Source organism: Nicotiana tomentosiformis, chromosome 2 (assembly GCF_000390325.3).
Source record: "Nicotiana tomentosiformis chromosome 2, ASM39032v3, whole genome shotgun sequence".
In the NCBI taxonomy this organism is placed as follows: domain Eukaryota; kingdom Viridiplantae; phylum Streptophyta; class Magnoliopsida; order Solanales; family Solanaceae; genus Nicotiana; species Nicotiana tomentosiformis.
Genome location: NC_090813.1, coordinates 26014561 through 26034193, shown reverse-complemented (window position 1 = coordinate 26034193; position 19633 = coordinate 26014561). Strand labels below are relative to the sequence as shown.

At 35.5% G+C, this 19633-nt stretch overlaps 3 protein-coding genes across 3 annotated transcripts; 1 reads left to right on the top strand and 2 right to left on the bottom strand.

The window, feature by feature from the left end:
- Positions 1-13057: 13057 nt before the first annotated feature.
- On the bottom strand, positions 13058-14621 carry LOC138904507 (uncharacterized). The gene is made up of 3 exons (XM_070193008.1): positions 14515-14621; positions 13887-14023; positions 13058-13560 (listed from the first exon to the last, which is right to left on the bottom strand). The coding sequence occupies exons 1-3, from the start codon at positions 14619-14621 to the stop codon at positions 13058-13060; spliced, it is 747 nt and encodes a 248-aa protein (XP_070049109.1).
- Positions 14622-14666: 45 nt separating this feature from the next.
- On the bottom strand, positions 14667-15710 carry LOC138904506 (uncharacterized). The gene is made up of 2 exons (XM_070193007.1): positions 15230-15710; positions 14667-15142 (listed from the first exon to the last, which is right to left on the bottom strand). The coding sequence occupies exons 1-2, from the start codon at positions 15708-15710 to the stop codon at positions 14667-14669; spliced, it is 957 nt and encodes a 318-aa protein (XP_070049108.1).
- Positions 15711-16635: 925 nt separating this feature from the next.
- LOC117281406 (putative disease resistance protein RGA3) lies at positions 16636-19632 on the top strand. Its single transcript, XM_070193006.1, has 2 exons — positions 16636-19542; positions 19616-19632. Exons 1-2 carry the CDS (start codon positions 16704-16706, stop codon positions 19630-19632), a joined length of 2856 nt encoding a protein of 951 aa, XP_070049107.1. The 5' UTR covers positions 16636-16703.
- Position 19633: the final 1 nt, after the last annotated feature.

The window sequence follows — 19633 nt, the reverse complement described above, 5'->3', positions numbered from 1 at the left end:
GATACCTCTACCTATTGGAATAGCTCAATTAAGAATGAAAAACAGATTAATACTCATTAAAATGGTATAACTCAAATTAAAAGGAAAACATATTGCTGCTCAGTAAAATCGGATTTTACAACAAATAGCATGTGTACGTACTCGTCACCTCACGTAAATGGCGCTCACATATCACAATAGTTCCAAATCCTAAAGGGATTTCTTCCACACAAGGTTAGGCAAGCCACTTACCTCGAATCGAGCTCAATCAATCCGTAAGAATGCCCTTTCCTCGATTATCCGACTCTGAATGGCCCAAGTCTAGCCAAACAAAAATGCATATCATAAATACAACTATAATATACTCATCTAATTAATGAAATCAATACTTTAACAAAAATTCCGAAGTTCTCCCTAAAACGTCGACCCGGGCCCATGTCTCGGAATCGGATAAAAGTCACAAAATATGAATACTCATTCACTCACGAGTCTAACCATATCAAATTCACAAAAATCCGACACCAAATGGTCCTTCAAATCCTCGAATCAAACTCTCCAAATCCCTAATCTCAAACTCCCAAACTTCACCTTAAATACACACTAACTAGGTGAAAATATAAATAGGGATGCAAGATTATTTATCAAAAGTAAGTACAGGGGACTTACCTCAAGAAATCCCTTGAAAATATTCTCAAAAAATCGCCAAACCCGAGCTCAAAATGTTAAAAATGAGCAAAACTTGCGAACCCTTGCATTTAAGTGTTTTGTCCGGAAATCTCGCACCTGCGGACCCATAGTCGCACCTGCGACGCCGCACATGCGGAAATTTCCATCGCAGGTGTGGACTTGACTTACACACCTGGGTCCGCTTCTGCGATCAAAAGGCCACACCTGCGGACTCCCCTTCCAGCTCACTCTCTGCATCTGCGGAACTTCAAGCGCATCTGCGGGTTCGCAGATGCGACAACCCACTCGCAGTAGCAACCTCTGTCCATTTTTCTCAATCCCGTTTTTGCGCTTGGCCTCTTGCACATGCGTGTCCGCACCTGTGGTCTCCTCCTTCGCAGGTGCGAAACACCAGAAACCAGAAAACTTCAGCCATTTGCCTAAGTCCAAATTTAATCCGTTAAGCATCCAAAACACACCCGAGGCCCCCGAAACCTTGACCAAACATACCAACAAGTCTTAAAATACCATACGAACTTAGTCGAGCCCTCAAATCACATCAAACAACGCTAAAAACACGAATCACCCTCCAATTCAAACTCAATGAACTTTGAAACTTCAAACTCCTCCAACCGATGCTGAAACCTATCAAACCCGATTGACCTAAAATTTTGCACACAAGTCATATTCAACATTACAGACCTACTACAACTTTCGGAATTGGAATCTGACCCCGATATAAAAAATTCCACCCCAGATTAAACTTCCCAAAAATTCAACTTTCGACATTTCAAGCCTAATTTAGCTACAAACCTCCAAAACACAATTCGAGCATGCTCTGAAGTCCAAAATCACCCAACGGAGCTAACAGAACCGACGAAACTCTATTCCGGAGTCATCTTCACACTGTTCCAACTACGGTCAAAAATCCTAAGACTTAAACTTCCGTTTTAGGGAATAAGTGTCCCAAAACACTCCGTAACCAAAAATAAAATCTCCCGGCAAGTCACATAAGCAGAAAAAGATACGGAGGAAACAATAAATAGGGAATCAGGGCTATTACTCTCAAAATGACCAGCCAGGTCATTACATTGACCTCAACTAAGATAGAAGATTCAACTATTTAGCTCTTAAATTGCATACATGTCACGACCCGAAATGTTCACCTTCGGACCGTGATGGCGCCTAATATTTCACTTGCTAGGCAAGCCAATGTTAGAATAATATTAACCAATTTTTAAATAATTTTTCAATTATTAATAATCAAAGAAACAAATGCGGAAGCAAAGTTTGAAATATAGTGAATAATCCATAAAAAATAACGGTGTCCAAATACCATCCCAGAATTGGTGTCATAAGTGCACGAGCTTTTAGAATAAGGGTGGCAAGTGGGCCGGGCCCGGTCCTATACGGTCCGGTCCTAAACGGTCCCGGGCTTCGCGGGCTTATTGCTGGAACCGGCTCGGGACCGGGACCACGAACTAACGGTCCCGGGTTAAGTGGGCCGGTCCCGGGCCTAAACGGGCCCAAACAGGCCTAAACGGGCCCAACAGAAACTTTGTATTTTTAATTTTTTTTTATTTATAGAAGTTAGAGAAAAAAAATAGTAATAAAGATATATAAGCTATATTCGATTTATATACTATATATACATCTTAAAATATATATATATATATACTATATTATATATACATAGTATACATCTTAAAATATACTATATATACATCTTAAGATATACTATATACATATATAGTATAGTATAGTAGATCTTAAGATATATATATATACATCTTAAGATATATAAGCTATATATATATATATATATATATATATATAGTAAGATGTATATATAGTATATCTTAAGATGTATACTATCGAATATGACTTATAAACTATGTATATATATTATAGTATATATATATATATATATATATATATATATATATATATATATATATATATATATATACACACACACACACACACACATACACACACACACACACACATACTATACTATATATACATAGTATATTCAATATACTCGATATACATATATATATATATATATATATATAAGCTTATATATATATATACTATACTATACTATATATACATCATAAGATATATAAGCTATATTTGATTTATATACTATATATACATCTTAAGATATATATATATATATATATATATACACACACTATACTATATATACATAGTATATAAGTCATATTCGATAGTATACATCTTAAGATATACTATATATACATCTTAAGAGATATATATATATATATATATATATATATATATATATATATATATATACACACACTATACTATATATACATAGTATATAAGTCATATTCGATAGTATACATCTTAAGATATATATAATATATATAGTAAGATGTATATATATTATAGTATAGTATAGTATATACTATATATACAACTTAAGATATATAAGCTATATTCGATATATTCGATATACATATATATATATATATATATATATATATATATATATATATATATATATATATATATATATATATATATATATATATACTATACTATACTATATATACATAGTATATAAGCCATATTCGATAGTATACATCTTAAGATATACTATATATACATGTATATCTACTATACTATACTATATATATATCTAGTATATCTAGTATACTATGTATATATAGTATATCTTAAGATGTATATATAGTATAGTATAGTATATATAGTATATCTTAAGATGTATATATAGTATATCGAATATAGTTTATATATCTTAAGTTGTATATATAGTATATATATACTATACTATAGTATATAAGCCGTATTCGATAGTATATTTATAGGCTTATATATATATGTATATCGAATATAGCTTATATATATTATGAGATGTATATATAGTATAGACTATAGTATAGTATAAATATAAGCTTATATATATATATATATATATATACTATACTATACTATACTATATTATAGCTTAAGATATATAAAAAGACAAAAATATTGTAAAGAGATATTCAAATCAATGCGTTATATTTTTATTATAGCATTAAAAATCATGGCAATATCTTTCTTAGTCTTCCTCTCCCCTATGGAATGAGCACAACAAGGTGCTAATACCACCATTGAGAAGAAAAAGAAACTAATCAAGATGTACCAAAATACAAGTTACATATTAATTTACATGGTATCTCTTACAAATTTCATAAATCTTTCAAGGTCCAGAGGAATTTCCGTTGGTGGTGGCGAAAATGAAGCTTGGTCATCACCGCTTCCAGGCGAAGCATCATCCTCCGCAAGTTCAGCTAGCATTTCTTCGTAAGCTTCGTCTACCTCTGGTTGTGATTCAGCAAGTCCAAAATTTCTTCTTTCCGAACGAATCCAATCTCTGAAAAGTACTGATTTTTTCAAGCTCTCCCTCATAGACGCTCTATAATCACCGAGTTGAAGTCTTGCTTGACTGAAAGTGCTCTCTGATGCCACTGTTGAAGCTTGAATAGTTAAAATATCTCGGGCCATCCTTGAAAGAATCGAAAAGTGTTTTTCTTTGTCCTTCCACCATTCCAAAATATTAAATGAGCCGTCGGGATTCACTTCCTCAATTCCCTGTGATAAATAAATTTCAAGCTCATTTAGTTGTGAAAAATCACTAGTACTAGAACCTTGAGAACCCCTGAACCCTGCCCTTGTCCCCTCAGCCAAAGCTTTCATACGAAAATATCTAGCTTTATCTTGAGGGTGTAGCAATATGTGTCTAGTCAAACTTCCCGTCCCCCCGACTTCCAACATATTGAAAAACTAACTCTTTACCACAAGTTTTACACTTAGCCTTATTTTTTTCTCTTAGTTGAGTAAAAAATTGCCAAACAAGAGATGTTTCTGCCCAATTAGATGGTTGTCTAGAAAAAGTAGGGGCACAAATAGGAGGGTCAAACGGGGGATCATCTAGATTATTATTAGTTGGGTTAACTTCAGGAGTAGGACTAGTGGGTGTATCATCATCCGGTTGTGTTTCATCAAAATCTATTTCTTCATCATCGTTTTCATCAATAGTTGGATTACCATAAAGAGCATTCATATATTCATGGTTTAATTGTTCACCGAGTGCAATATTATGGCAAAATTGACTCTCGATAAATTGTAATAAACTATTATCGCTATCAAGAATAGGAGGTGTAGGACGGGTAACATGTTTGGGTCAGGGAACCGGGAAAAGTGGAGGAGGAACATATTGGCCACTAGATTCACCACTCTTCGATTTTCCCTTATTTTTACTAAACATATTTTTTAAGGAATAAGCCATCTTAATTAATCAAGCAAAGTAAATAAAACAAATAAAATTATAATATTAAAACTTAAGAGTTGGAACGAGTTTACCGAATTGACGAACAACTTGTTGGAAATTGATTATCGTTGAAGACTTCAATTCACCAACTTCACAATTGTTTCACAAATTGTAATAATAAAGTAAGCAATAGTAGCAATTATAGAAGTAAATTAGAGAGAGATTGTGATAGATTGATGATTTTGTAAGAAAAAATGAAATAATGATAGGGTATTTATAGTTGAAAATAGGAGAAAAGTGTAATTATAAAAAAATTTGGGATTAAAACAAAGATGGGGGGGGGGGGGAGGGGGAGTTAAATGGCTATTTCATAAATAGCCAACGTCTATTTTTGACAGCCCATCGGCTATTTTTTTTTATAAAAAAAATAGCCGTTGGGCCCGCTAAGGGACCGGGCCGGTCCCGGGCCTGACGGGCTCAAATCATAGGACCGGCCCACGAGACCGGACCAAACGGTCCTGGCCCGTTTAGCCGTTTGGCCCGCGGTCCCAGACCGGTCCCGGGCCTGGACCAGCCCACTTGCCAGCCTTATTCTAGAATAATACAAATAAAGGTCTCAATAAAATGAAGATGTCTGGAAATAAACACACAGTTAAAGTAAAATAGACGGGGACTTCAGAACTGCGGACGCCATGCAGTTATACCTCAAGTCTCCTGCGAGTAGCTAAAATCCGAGCAAGTCTATGGCACGCCGCTGGGACCAACTCTGAAATCTGCACAAGAAGTGTAGAGTGTAGTATCAGTATAACCGACCCCATGTACTGGTAAGTGCTGAGCCTAACCTCGATGAAGTAGTGACGAGGCTAAGGCGGTTCACTTACATTAACCTGTACGCAATATTAGTAATAACAGCAATAATAGAAATAAATCAGGTAACTCATTTATAATGATTGAAGCCAACTCACCAGTTATACCCAATTATTATTTCCATCAATTCTGTTGCAGCGTGTAACCCGCTCTCACAATATTTTCACATTCAATTCTGTTGCAGCGTGCAACCCGCTCTCACAATATATTCACATTCGGTTCTATTGGCGTGCAACCCGCTCCTCCAATATATTCATTTTAATCAAGTCTGTTGCGGCGTGCAACCCGATCCACCAATATATATATGTATGTCGACTTTTAAATAAGTCTGTTGCGGCGTGCAACCCGATTCTCCAATATGGACTTTTAATAAGTCTGTTGCGGCATGCAACCCGATCCTCCAATATGAACTTTTAATAAGTCTGTTACGGCGTACAACTCGATCCTCCAATATGGACTTTTAATAAGTCTGTTGCGGCGTGCAACCCGATCCTCCAATATATTCATTATAATTAATTCTGTTGCGGCGCGCAACCCAATCCTCCAATGTATTCATTATAATCAATCTTGTTGCGGTGTGCAACCCGCTCCTCCAACATATTTATTTACCAATTCTTATAGAAGAATTTTCCCAATAAATGCAATAATTAATATAAAATTATAAGACAACAAGCATACAATAATTATGATTTAATTACGAAATAAACAAAGGCAATTAACAAATTATTATAGAAATCAGAGAGAAAATATGCAGTTTAATATTTAATATGCTAAATATCAAATAACAATTAAGGCACATTATTCAAATAGCATGTAACAATTAATGCAGGAATTCAAGAATTAATATTTGACAAAGAATAGGAGGGAAACAATTATTATAATAATTAATTCATAATTTAAAATAATTTATGATTTTTCAAGTAAATACACAAACAATTAATTTGACGACGTATAGACACTCGTCACCTCGCCTATACGTCGTTCACATACATTTCACATAATAAATAATTTAAGGGTTCTATTCCCTCAAGTCAAGGTTAACCACGACACTTACCTCGGTTTGCAAATTCCAATCAATTACTCAACCACAGCTTTTCCTTTTAAATTTGTCTCTAAAAGTTTCAAATCTATTCACAAACAATTCGATATATTCAATACTAATCATAGGAATTAATTCCATATGAATTTATTAATTTTCCGGATAAAAATCTGAAATTTATTTAAATATTCGACAGTGGGACCCACATCTCAAATCCTGAAAAACTCGCAAAATTCGAACACTCGTTCCGATACGAGTTCAACCATATAAAAATTGTCCAATTCCGATATCAAATGGACCTTCAAATCTTAACGTTTCATTTTTGAAAGATTTTATAAAAATCTGATTTCTTCCATCTAAATCCGAAATAAATGATGAATATAGACATGGATTTGTGAATTATAATCACTTTTGGTTAAATAATACTTACCCAATTCAAAGTCGTGAAAATCTCCCTTGAAATCGCCCAAATCCGAGACTTGAAACTCAAAAATGAATAAAAATGACGACTTCCGAATTTATGGGCTCTGCCCAATTATTTTCGCATCTGCGGATAAAAGTTCCGCATTTGTGGACTCGCATTTGTGAGACAAAGCTCGCATTTGCGATGCCAGGCTGCCAGGTGAAGTTCCGCATCTGCGGACACTCCTGTCGCACTTGCGACATCTGCTTCTGCACAAAATGACTGCACCTGTGAAGACCCCAGGCCAGCCTAGTCCCGCATCTGCATGATTTGGTGCGCATCTGCGGACACGCTTCTGCGAGAAGATGTCCGCTTCTGCGATCGAAGCCTTGACATGCCTGGGCGCATCTGTGATGGAAGGCTCGCATCTGTGAGCTCGCACCTGCGGGCAATAATCCGTAGGTGCGATTACAACAGAAGGAAAAAAATTCAGATTTTGTTTAAGTCCAATTCTTGATCCGATTTCAATCCGTATCACTCTCGGGGTACTCGGGACCCCATACGAATATACCAACAAGTCCAGTAACATAATACGGACTTACTCGAGGTCTCGTATCACGTCAAACAACGTTGAAATTACAATTTAGACCCTGATTCAAACTTTGAGTTTTAAACTTTTTAATTTGCAAACCTCGTGCCAAAACATATTAAATGAATCCGGAATGACTTCAAACTTAGCACACAAGTCATAAATGACATAACGGAGCTGTTCAAATTTCAAGAATCGGATTCCGGCTCCTATATCAAAAAATCAACCCCCGTGGTCAAACTTAGAATCTTTAGCCTTTAAATTGCTAGTTCCGTTAAATGGTCATAACTTGAGTTAGGGACCTCCAAATTAAATTTCGGGTATACGCCCAAGTCCCAAATTACGATATGGAGCTACCGGAACTGTCAAAATACTGATTCGGGTCCGTTTGCTAAAAATATTGACCAAAGTCAACTCAGTTGAGTTTTAAAGCTTTATTTCACATTTTAATCCATTTTTCACATGAAAACTTTCCGAAAAATTTTACGGACTGCGCATGCAAGTCGAGGAATGATAAATGGTGCTTTTCGAGGTCTTAAAATATATAATTACTTATTAAATTTAAAGATGATATTTTGGGTCATCATAATTCAAGGGAAAGTTATGAGATACCTTTTTACCGAAAGTTTGGAACAAAAATCTTTACCAATTCAAGCGTTATATTTCTAGTAAGAGACTATAATCTACAGAACAAGCTATAATTATAGAGTTCTTCCGTCAATCTTGAAATAATTCAATCTTTTGGTAGCTTTAAAATGTGTGTCTTATTTAAATCTTTATAAATTTAGTTATGAATTATTATTACCTTTCTTTAATACTTAATCAGAAAAATATGCATATATTTTGGGTATTTAATTTTGAATAAATTTTTTATTTGTGTATGTAACATTAAAAAGATTAATTTTTGGATAACTTTTATTTATAACAGCCAAAAATTATTTAAACGTCAAATGTTGTTACGGGTGTATAATAGTCATTCACTGTAAAAATCAAAAACCTTAGAACAAATGATGTTATTATAGAGAGATTTGATTGTACAAACAATATATAACTAATGCAATTTCCTTATGCCATGATTATTTCCTTCTACACCTCAAACCAGACGTCCTCTAACCTTCAATAATTAAGTTTTATAAACTAGAAATTTAAATTAACATATCCCAGTTGTCCATCCTCTTTCCATTTGTAGCCATATATGATTACTTCACCATTTTCATTTGGATATAATAAAGGGATTAGATGTAAACTAGTTATATGGTATAAATAATCTGAGGTACTTATACTCATGGGCTGATACGAGTAAGAGACGGTGTGGTACGTCACCCACAAGTTTTGGTCGAAACTATGCAATAATATGTATATATGCATGTATATATAGAAGGAATGCATACAAATATTTTAAGTGGCATCCTCAGTAACAAAAACGCTCAACGTGCCACTGGCAAGGCACTATAATTTTCACCTTAGTGCGATTCCTGCCTAGCTCACATATTTAAAAGCTTTTATTTTGTGCATTTAAGACAACTACAATTACATGAGGATCCTTTGTTTCTTCTTTCTCTTTCCTTAATTGCTCTTTTTTGTTTATTAGTAGTTCCCATTAACTTTTTGTTTGATTTTATTAGTTTATTCTGAAATTTCTTTTCTCCTTTTTTTAATTTAACAGAAAAAATTTAAAAAAATCTTTCACAAATCTATTCAAAAAAATCTTCATTGTTGCGCTTTCCTAACCCCTCTATGATTTATCAATAGATGATGAAAATATAATAGTTTCTCTAGGAGCACAACTCTAGTAATCTATTTGCACAAACCAAAAACAAAACTAGAAATCCTTGATAAGTTATTGTTCTAATCAATGATAGAAGTTTATTTTGTCGTCAGATTGCTCTAAAGTAGGACAATTGTATATAATATTGAATGAGTTAATTTTCATAAAAAATATAAATTAAAAAATGTCCGTAAACTTACTTATGTTTTAATGTTTAGAGTGCTTATTAGTATAAGTTTTTGCCTTGAGTATCTAAATATAAAGTGATAATGAGCCTTTTTTCTTGTACAAAATGCATAATCCAGTTGATTTATGCTTTTTTCCCAAGTTATTATCATTATTACGTAATCTTTTTGCTCGATCGATTTGTCTATATTATCTCAAAAAATGAATAATCCGAACTGAAACCCAAATGGACCAAATTGATTAAATTTATACCTTATTTAGACAATCTAAATTCTAATATGACTATGTTCAAAATTTGTGGCACCAGGTGCTTCTAAATTATGAATCCGCCTCTGCTTATACTATAGTAAAAGTAAACTTGAGATAAGATAATCCCACATTTTTTCTTGAAATTATATCGTATCCCTTCAAGCAAACAAACTCTTAAAAGATAGGATTGTAATAACTACAAATTAATTTTAATTATCCTCCATGTACTCTCCATATTTCTCTATATCGTACATTGTATATGTTATCTCACTGTATTCAAAACTAGAAAATCAGTAAACATTAGTTTAAGAAAACAATACAGAAAAATTCCAAGCCCACAAGTTTCTTGTGTGTCCTTAAGAAATTTAATCCCCTCACGGTTGCCCAAGGTTTCAGATTAATTCCTCCCAAGATAGAACGGAATAACTATTCTGTGATAGAGGCACTTCAAATTACAGAACTTCGGCGAACTCAAATGGCGGAGTAAATCACACAAAATGCTTACGTTTTTGCTTTTGAAAAATAATGCAGAATGCAGAAGATAGAGGGGAGAGATGTTCAGATTTCGGTGGTGAAAAATGAGGCTAAGCCTCTCTATTATAGCAACGAAGTTGAGTTCCAACAGGTGCAAAGGTGCCATGTCGTTGATAAGGTGTCTATTCAGCAGAAATTATTTAAATTTCTGTTGAATGGAATGTTTGGTCGCGAACTCGACCGATGGAAAATAATTCCACGATCTTCCAAATTCAAATTTTTCCGAGAAAAAATATTAGAAAAGAAAATATTAAATGATGGGAAAGGAAAATAAATTTGGTCCAAAAAATTATCAATCAATCATATCAATTGACCAAATCCGAATCCGAATCCGAAGTCGAAGTCGAAGCCGAAGTCGAAGCTGAGCCGAGCGAGCGACGACGACGACGGCATGAGGCTTGCTCTCTTCTTAACTCTTTAAGAGGTAGAAGAAGTGCTTCCATATATAAGCACAAGAATTTCCTCTTCCTATCCAATTAGGGACAAAGTTCCTTTGTAAAATGAACTAATTCAAAATTTTATTTCCCTCCATTTTCCATTCACACCTCTTTTATTTTTACTAACAAAACCCAACAATCCCCCACAATCCCCCACATGAATGGGGAATGGCTATCCGAAAAAAATATGCATGAAAAAACTGTGTGATTCGCAAGTAAGGATTAATCGCATTTAGATAAGTAGGTTTTCCTTTGAACATATGTCGGATATACTCGATCAATCGGTAGATTTTATATCTTTGAACCATCGAATTTTGGTGTATACCTAGACAACCATACGTTACATAATCAACCCTTAACCGTTTTTTGTTCTCATTGTTATGTTCATTTCAGCCATGAATACCGCCTGGTTTCATAAGTGCGTAGAGAACTGGCCTTAAAACATTCTCCTTGAAGTGGCTTACACGTCACACTTACATAGGTGATTCCTAAACGTGTTATTCCGTAGATACACTATTTGATATACCCCGTATCAAACTTAGAAACCATTAAAAAGCCTTAATATTTTATCCTTGGTACTGAACATTGTCTTCATCATGAGAATGGACCAAAATTTTATTTGACAATGTTGAACCGTCACTAATGAATTTGTTTGATCTCCTTGAACCTAGATCTTGGGATCTCCAGTCTTCTAGGTAGAGTTACCGCAACAGTGACTTGTCCTTGGCCATAGTCCCATTCTCTTTGATGACTTCTCAACCGCCTCTCTAGGTAGACCTTTTGTAAGCGGATCTGTTACATTATCTTTTGACTTTACATAGTCAATTGTGATAATTCCACTAGAGATTATTTATCTAACGGTATTATGCCTTCGTCGATGTGACGAGATTTCCCGTTATACATAACGCTCACAGCCTTTCCTATTGCCGCTTGACGGTCGCAATGTATGTATACAGGTGCCAAAGGTTTGGTCCAAAATGGAATGTCTTCTAAGAAATTCCGGAGCCATTCAGCTTCTTCACTGGCCTTGTCTAAAGCTAAAAGCTCAGACTCTATTGTAGAGCGGGTGATGCATGTCTGTTTGGACGACTTCCAAGACACTGCTCGTCCACCAATGGTAAAAATGTATCCACTTGTGGATTTTGATTCCGTTGATCCAGTGATCCAATTTGCATCACTATATCCCTCAATAACTGCGGGATAATTATTGTAATGCAGTGTATAGTCTTGGGTATATTTCAAATATCCCAAAACTCGTTTTATTGCTATCCAATGAGCTTGGTCGGGATTACTTGTGTATCGACTAAGCTTACTTATCGCATAAGCTATATTAGGTCGTGTACAATTCATAATGTACATCAAACTTCCCAACACTCGAGCATATTCCAATTGAGACTTGCTTTGACCTTTATTCTTTACAAGAGTATGGTTTAAATCAATTGACGTTTTTGCTTCTTTAAAGTCCAAATATTTGAACTCTTCAAGTACCATTTTAATATAATGAGATTGAGACAAATCTAGACCTTGAGGAGTCTGAAGGATCTTAATTCCCAAAATTAAATAGGCAACTCTTAAGTCTTTCATATCAAACTTACTAGTAAGCATGCGATTAGTAGCATTTATGTTAGCAATGTCGTTACTCATTATCAACATATCATCCACATATAAACAAACAATGACTATTTAATTTGGAGTATTCTTAATGTAAACACTTTTATCACACTCATTGATCTTGAAACCATTTGACAACATTGTTTGGTCAAATTTCGTATGCTATTATTTTGGTACTTGTTTTAGTCCGTAAAGTGACTTAACAAGTCGACACACCTTCTGTTATTTTCCGGGAACTACAAACCCTTTAGGTTGATCCATATAAATTTCTTCCTCCAAATCTCCATTTAAGAAGGTTGTCGTCACATCTATCTGATGGATTTGAAGGTCATACACGGCGGCTAACGTTATTAACACCCGGATAGATATAATCCTTGTTACCGGCGAGTATGTGTCAAAGTAATCAAGACCTTCTCGTTATCGAAACCCTTTAACAACTAGTCTTTCCTTATATGTGTTAATAGTACCATTAGCTTTCATTTTCCTTTTGAAAATCCACTTAGAACCCAAAGGTTTATTTCCTGGAGGAAGATCAACCAATTCACAAGTATGATTACTTAATATGGATTCTATCTCACTATTGACTGCCTCTTTCCAATATTGTGCTTCCGAGGAAGACATTGCTTCTTTGAATGTTTGAGGCTCATTTTCCAATAAGAATGCCAGAAAATCTGGTCCAAAGGAAGTAGCTGTCCTTTGACGTTTACTACGTCTTGGATTTTCCTCATCAAAAATACTTTCCTTTGCTTCTTCCTGAGGCCGCTTAAATTTTTCACTAGAGGACTCACATTCCATTTTATACGGATAAATATTCTCAAAGAATTCAGCATTATCTGATTCAATTACCGTATTAATATGAATGTCGGTATTTCCTGATTTATGAATCAGAAAATGATATGCCTTACTATTTGTTGCATATCCTATGGAAACGCAATCAACGGTTTTGATCCAATCTTTACCCTTTTGGGTTTAGGGACTTTCACTTTAGCCAAACACCCCCACACTTTAAAATATTTTAAGTTGGATTTCCTTTCTTTTCATTATTCATATGAAATGGATTGCGTTTTGCTATGGGGAACTCGATTGAGTATTTGGTTAGCTGTAAGAATAGCTTCCCCCCACAAGTTCTGAGGTAAACCAGAATTTATTAACAAGGCATTCATCATCTCCTTTAACGTTCTATTCTTTCTTTCCGCAATTTTATTAGATTGCGGTGAGTAAGGGGCAGTTGTTTGGTGAATAATACCATATTCCAAATATATTTCTTCAAAAGGAGATTCATATTCGCCGCCTCTATCACTTCTTATCATTTTGATCTTTTTGTCTAGTTGCATTTCAACTTTATTTTTGTATTGCTTGAATGGATCCATTGCTTCATCTTTGCTATTAAGTAAGTAAATATAGCAATATCTAGTACTGTAGTCAATAAAAGTTATGGAATACTTTTTCCAATCGCGAGATGGTATTGACTTCATGTCGCATATATCTGTGTGAATTAAGTCTAAAGGATTGGAATTCCTTTCAACTGACTTATAAGGATGCTTAACATACTTTGATTTCACACATATTTAACATTTCGAGTTATTGCATTTGCATTCAAACTTAGGCAATACTTTCACATTAATCATTTTTCGCAAAGTTTTGAAGTTGACGTGGCCTAAATGTTCATGCCATAAATTATTCGACTCAAGAAAGTAAGAAGAAGCCTAAATTTTATTCATATCAATGGCAATTACATTGAGTTTGAAAAGGCCCTCACTAAGATAACCTTTTCCTACATACATTTTATTCTTACTAACTACAACCTTGTCGGAAACAAAAATACACTTAAAGCCGTTTTTGACTAGAAGTGATGTTGAGACTAATTCTTCTACATTTCAGGAACATGAAGGATATCATTTAGAGTCACAATCTTGCCAGAAGTCATCTTCAAAACTATCTTGTACGTTCCTTCAATTTTTGCAGTAGCAGAATTTGCCATAAAAACTATCTCGTTGGGTCCAACGGGAGTATAAGTAGTAAACAACTAATTGTTAGCACAAACATGATGAGTAGCCCCCGGATCAATCCACCATTCTCTAGGATTTTCGATTAGGTTGCATTCCGAAAGCACGGCACATAAATCGTCTATTTCATAATTCTTCTCAATCATGTTGGCTTGGCTTTTCTTCTTGTCCTTTTTTGGTGCACGACATTCAGCAGCCTTGTGTCCAACCTTTCCACAGTTGTGGCAATTACCTTTGAACTTCTTTTTTCTTGGGTAATTCTTTGGTCCAGACGGCTTCTTTCTCCTTTTGCTCGTCGAAGCTTCCTCAACAATATTTGTACCCATTATTGTTAAATTTTCACGAGACTTCTTTTCTACAGCCTTGTTATCCTCTTCAATCCTTAAGCGAACAATAAGGTCTTCCAACATCATCTCCTTGCGCTTATGTTTCAAGTAGTTTTTAAAGTCCTTCCACATTGGAGGTAACTTTTCAATAAATGTTGCAACTTGAAACGCTTCATTTATGACCATACATATAATCATAAATTTAGAATTAATAATATAATCAATATCTTTAATAAAAATATTTATTCAATTTATACCTTCGGCAAGGAGGTCATGAACGATGACTTGCGGTTCTTGAACTTGAGTTATGACAGACTTACTGTCAACCATTTTAAAGTCCATGAACTTTGCGGCAACAAACTTCTTAAGTCCAGCATCTTCCGTTTTGTACTTCTTTTCAAGAGCATTCCACAACTCTTTCAAAGTTTCCATGACATTGTAAACACTGTACAAGCCATCTTCCAAACAACTCAATATATAATTTTTGAATAAGAAGTCAGAATGCTTCCATGCCTCTGTGACCACAAATCGTTCATTAGCCGGAGTCTCTTCTCTCAAGACCGGAATGTCCTCGCTGATAAAGCGCTGCAGACTGAGTATGGTCAGGTAGAAGAATATTTTCTGCTGCCAACATTTGAAGTCCACGCCGGAAAATTTTTCGGGCTTTTCTGCCGGTACCATCGCCGGTGTAGGCATTGTGCCACTTGAAGACGCCGTAGCCATTGCAGCAGTAGTCATTCCAACAGAATCATTTTGTTGTTCCGTACTTGTTGTTATTTTTCTGTAAGAAATTGACACAAACAGAATTAGTATCTCGGTAAAAATTTTATATCTTCAAACCGAATACAAATAACCGAGTAGAAAATCACAAGGATTTTAATCTCGGATTGAGTAGAAAGTCACAAAGACTTTAATCTCAAACTGGAGTAGAAAATCCGAAAATTTTAATCTCCAAAACGGGAGTAAAAAATCACTACGATTTTAATCTCCCAAATCAGATAGTAAGATGAATACAGAAATAAATATTAAATTCTTTAAGCTTGTTATCTCATTGTATTCAAAACCCGAAAATCAGTAAACATTAGTTTAAGAAAACAATACAGAAAAATTCCAAGCCCACAAGTTTCTTGTGTATCCTTAAGGAATTTAATCCCCCAAAGTTGCCGAAGGTTTCGGATTAATTCCTCCCAGGATAGAATGGAATAACTATTCTGTGATCGCGGCACTTCAAATCACAGAACTTCGGCGAACTCAAATGGCGGAGCAAATCACACAAAATACTTGCGTTTTTCTTTTGAAAAACAATGCAGAATGCAGAAGATAGAGGGGAGAAATGTTCAGATTTCGGCGGTGAAAAATGAGGCTAAGCCTCTCTATTATAGCCAACGAAGTTGAGTTCCAACAGGTGCAAAGGTGCCATGTCGTTGATAAGGTGTCTATTCAGCAGAAATTATTTAAATTTCTGTTGAATGGAATGTTTGGTCGCGAACTCGAGTTGGAAAATTATTTAAATTTTTATTGAATGAAATATGTTAAGATCACAAGTTTTAAAAATATTTTTCTTTTTTCTTAAACTCTGTGACTAGTTAAACTAACTCATCTAAATTTAAAACTTAGCGAGTATCTTTATTTGAGTGGTTTACAAACAACTAGCAAAGCAGACTTCAGAAGAACTTTGAGAAGACTTTGGGGGTGTAGAGGCAGAAGACTTTGTGAAGGAAAAACGCAACAATGGCCGACCCTGTAATTGGTGCTACTGTTCAAGTTTTGCTTGAGAAGCTGCTTTCTCTCACTAGTGAGGAAGTCAAAAGTTTAAGGAACTGCAAGAAAGATCTCAAAATGCTGAAAAAAACTCTAACGATGATCCAAGCTTTCATTCATGATGCTGAAAGACGACAAGTTGAGGACCAGACTGTGGAAGAATGGCTCAAGATGCTTGAGAAAGTTGCCGAAGATGCTGAAAATGTGTTTGACGAATTCAGATATGAATCTCTCAAAGCAGAAGTTATGAAGATCCAAAACAAACCGATGAAAAAGGTCCGTAACTTTGTTTCTAATACAGTTTTAAAGTGGAAAATGTCTCGGAAAATCAACAACATCAGTGATGAGTTGAGTGCTATCAATAAGTTAGCCAAAGACCTCGGTCTCCAACCCCCAAGAGGTCCTTCTCGCCAAATATTACCAGTTCGAGAAACAGATTCTGTGGTAGTTGCTTCTGATGTTGTTGGTAGAGACAAAGATGTTTCTGAAATAAAGGAGAAGATGTTGAACATGAGAGAGGATGTTGTTCTGTGCACCATTCCCATAGTGGGTATGGGAGGCTCAGGGAAAACAACTGTCGCTAAGATAATTTTTAATGATGAACAGATCAAGCAACATTTTGAAAAGAGAGTTTGGTTGTGTCTACCTGAAATGTTAGAAACTAAGAGCTTTCTTGAATTGATGCTCGAATCATTGACAGAAAGGAAACTTGAGGTCCAAAGTAGGGATATTATAGTCAAGAAGCTGCAAGATGAATTGGGAGGAAAAAGGTATTTGCTTGTCCTGGATGATTTGTGGCGTGTTGACCCTACAATATTGTGGCACGATTTCTTGGACACCTTGAAAGGAATAAATACATTCAGAGGAAACTGCATTCTTGTGACTACTCGTAGGGATCAGGTGGCATCCTCTGTAGCAGCAGATCCTCATACGTTGAAAAAATTAACAGATGATCATTGTTGGTCCATTTTCAAACAAAGAGCATTTGTTGATGGGGAGGTTACAGAGGAATTAGTGAGCATGGGCAACAGGATTGTTGAAATGTGTAAAGGTCTACCATTGGCAGCAAGTGTGTTGGGAGGCATGTTACGCAACAAAGAAAAACATGAATGGCAGGCAATTCTTGAGGGCAATCCCCTTGTTGCAGGTGAAGATGATAGTGGGCAAAGTAGCTTGAAGAAAATACTAAAACTCAGCTATTTTTATCTACCATCTCCACATCTGAAAAAGTGTTTTGCCTACTTTGCAATGTTTCCAAAAGATTTTGAGTTTGAAAAGGACCAACTAATCCAACTCTGGATGGCAGAAGGCTTTCTTCGTCCATGTCAAAAGACCACTGTGATGGAAGACGTTGGTAACAAGTTTTTTGAACTTTTGTTGGAAAATTCCTTGCTGCAAGATGTTAAGCTAGATGAGCACAACAATATAACACACTGTAAGATGCATGATCTTGTGCATGATTTGGCTGAAGATATTTTAAAATCTAAACTATTTGATGGTGGAGATAATCTTTCTCAAGTTCGATACTTTGGATGGAACTCACCAAGAGATCAAATAGAGAAGATTAATGAGCCTGGACGTTTATGCACGTTGTTCTGGAAAAGCAGTGATATGTCTGAAGATATGCTATTGAGCTTTCAGTTCTTGAGAGTTTTAAATTTGTCCCAGTCAGGCATCAAGGAGTTGTCAGCCTCAATCGGCAAGCTAATATACTTGAGATATCTTGATCTCTCTAGGACTAGTATCGATGCCTTACCCAACTCCATTTGCAAGCTCTACAATTTGCAAACGCTTAGAGTCAATAACTGCAATATCCTCAATGGGTTTCCAGATGAGATGGAACACATGATAAGTTTGCGACACATATATTACAACTCTTATCGCTTTCAGATACTTAACATGGGTAAATTGACTTGTCTTCAAACGCTACAACATTTCAAGGTAGGTTTAGAGAAAGGTCGTGGGATAGAAGAATTAGGCCATCTGAAAAACCTTAGAGGTGAATTGACGATCAACGGTCTGCAATTGGTCCGTAATAGAGAAGAAGCTGGAAGAGCATACCTAAAGGAGAAACCAAATATCTACAAGCTGGCATATTTTTGGTCCAATCGTGGATGTGAAATCAATGATGAGTATGTTTTGGATGGTCTTCAACCGCATCCTAACTTGAAAACCTTAGAGGTAGTTGACTACTTGGGGACTCGATTTCCTTCATGGTTCAATGGAGAATTTCTACCAAATTTGGTCAAGTTGAAATTAATTGGTTGCAGAAAGTGCATAGAAATTCCATCACTTGGCCAACTAAAACTCCTTCGGCATCTTGAGCTGGTCGGGTTCGATAAGATGGAATGCATTGGACCTGCATTTTATGGTGTTGATGTTAACTATAATGGATCGAGCAGCAATAACGCCAATATCCAAGTGTTCCCGTTACTCAAAGAACTGGTATTGAAGCATATGCCTAGCCTCATTGAGTGGAAGGGAGTGGAATTGATGCCAACAAGAGATGGTGGTCGAGACAGAGTTGTAGTAAGAATGTTTCCTGCGCTTGAGAAGTTGAGCATTAGCAATTGTCGGCGGTTAAAAAGTACTCCAAATCAATTTGAAGTCCTACGTGAATTAAGCATTGAAGTAGTTGACAGTGAAATGCCATTGTTGACCTTGTGCAGCAACTTGACATCTCTCGTAGAGCTTACTGTCTATGATGTGAAAGAGCTCACTTGTCTTCCAGATGAGATGCTACGCAACAATATTTCTCTTCAGCATCTATCCGTCTTAAAATGCGGAGAGTTTCGTGAATTGCCACAAAGTATGTACAATCTCCAGTCTCTTAAGAGCTTAAAGATTAGATTCTGCAATATCAGTTCCGTTCCTGTTCCCAGTGGAGAGAATCATTTGAC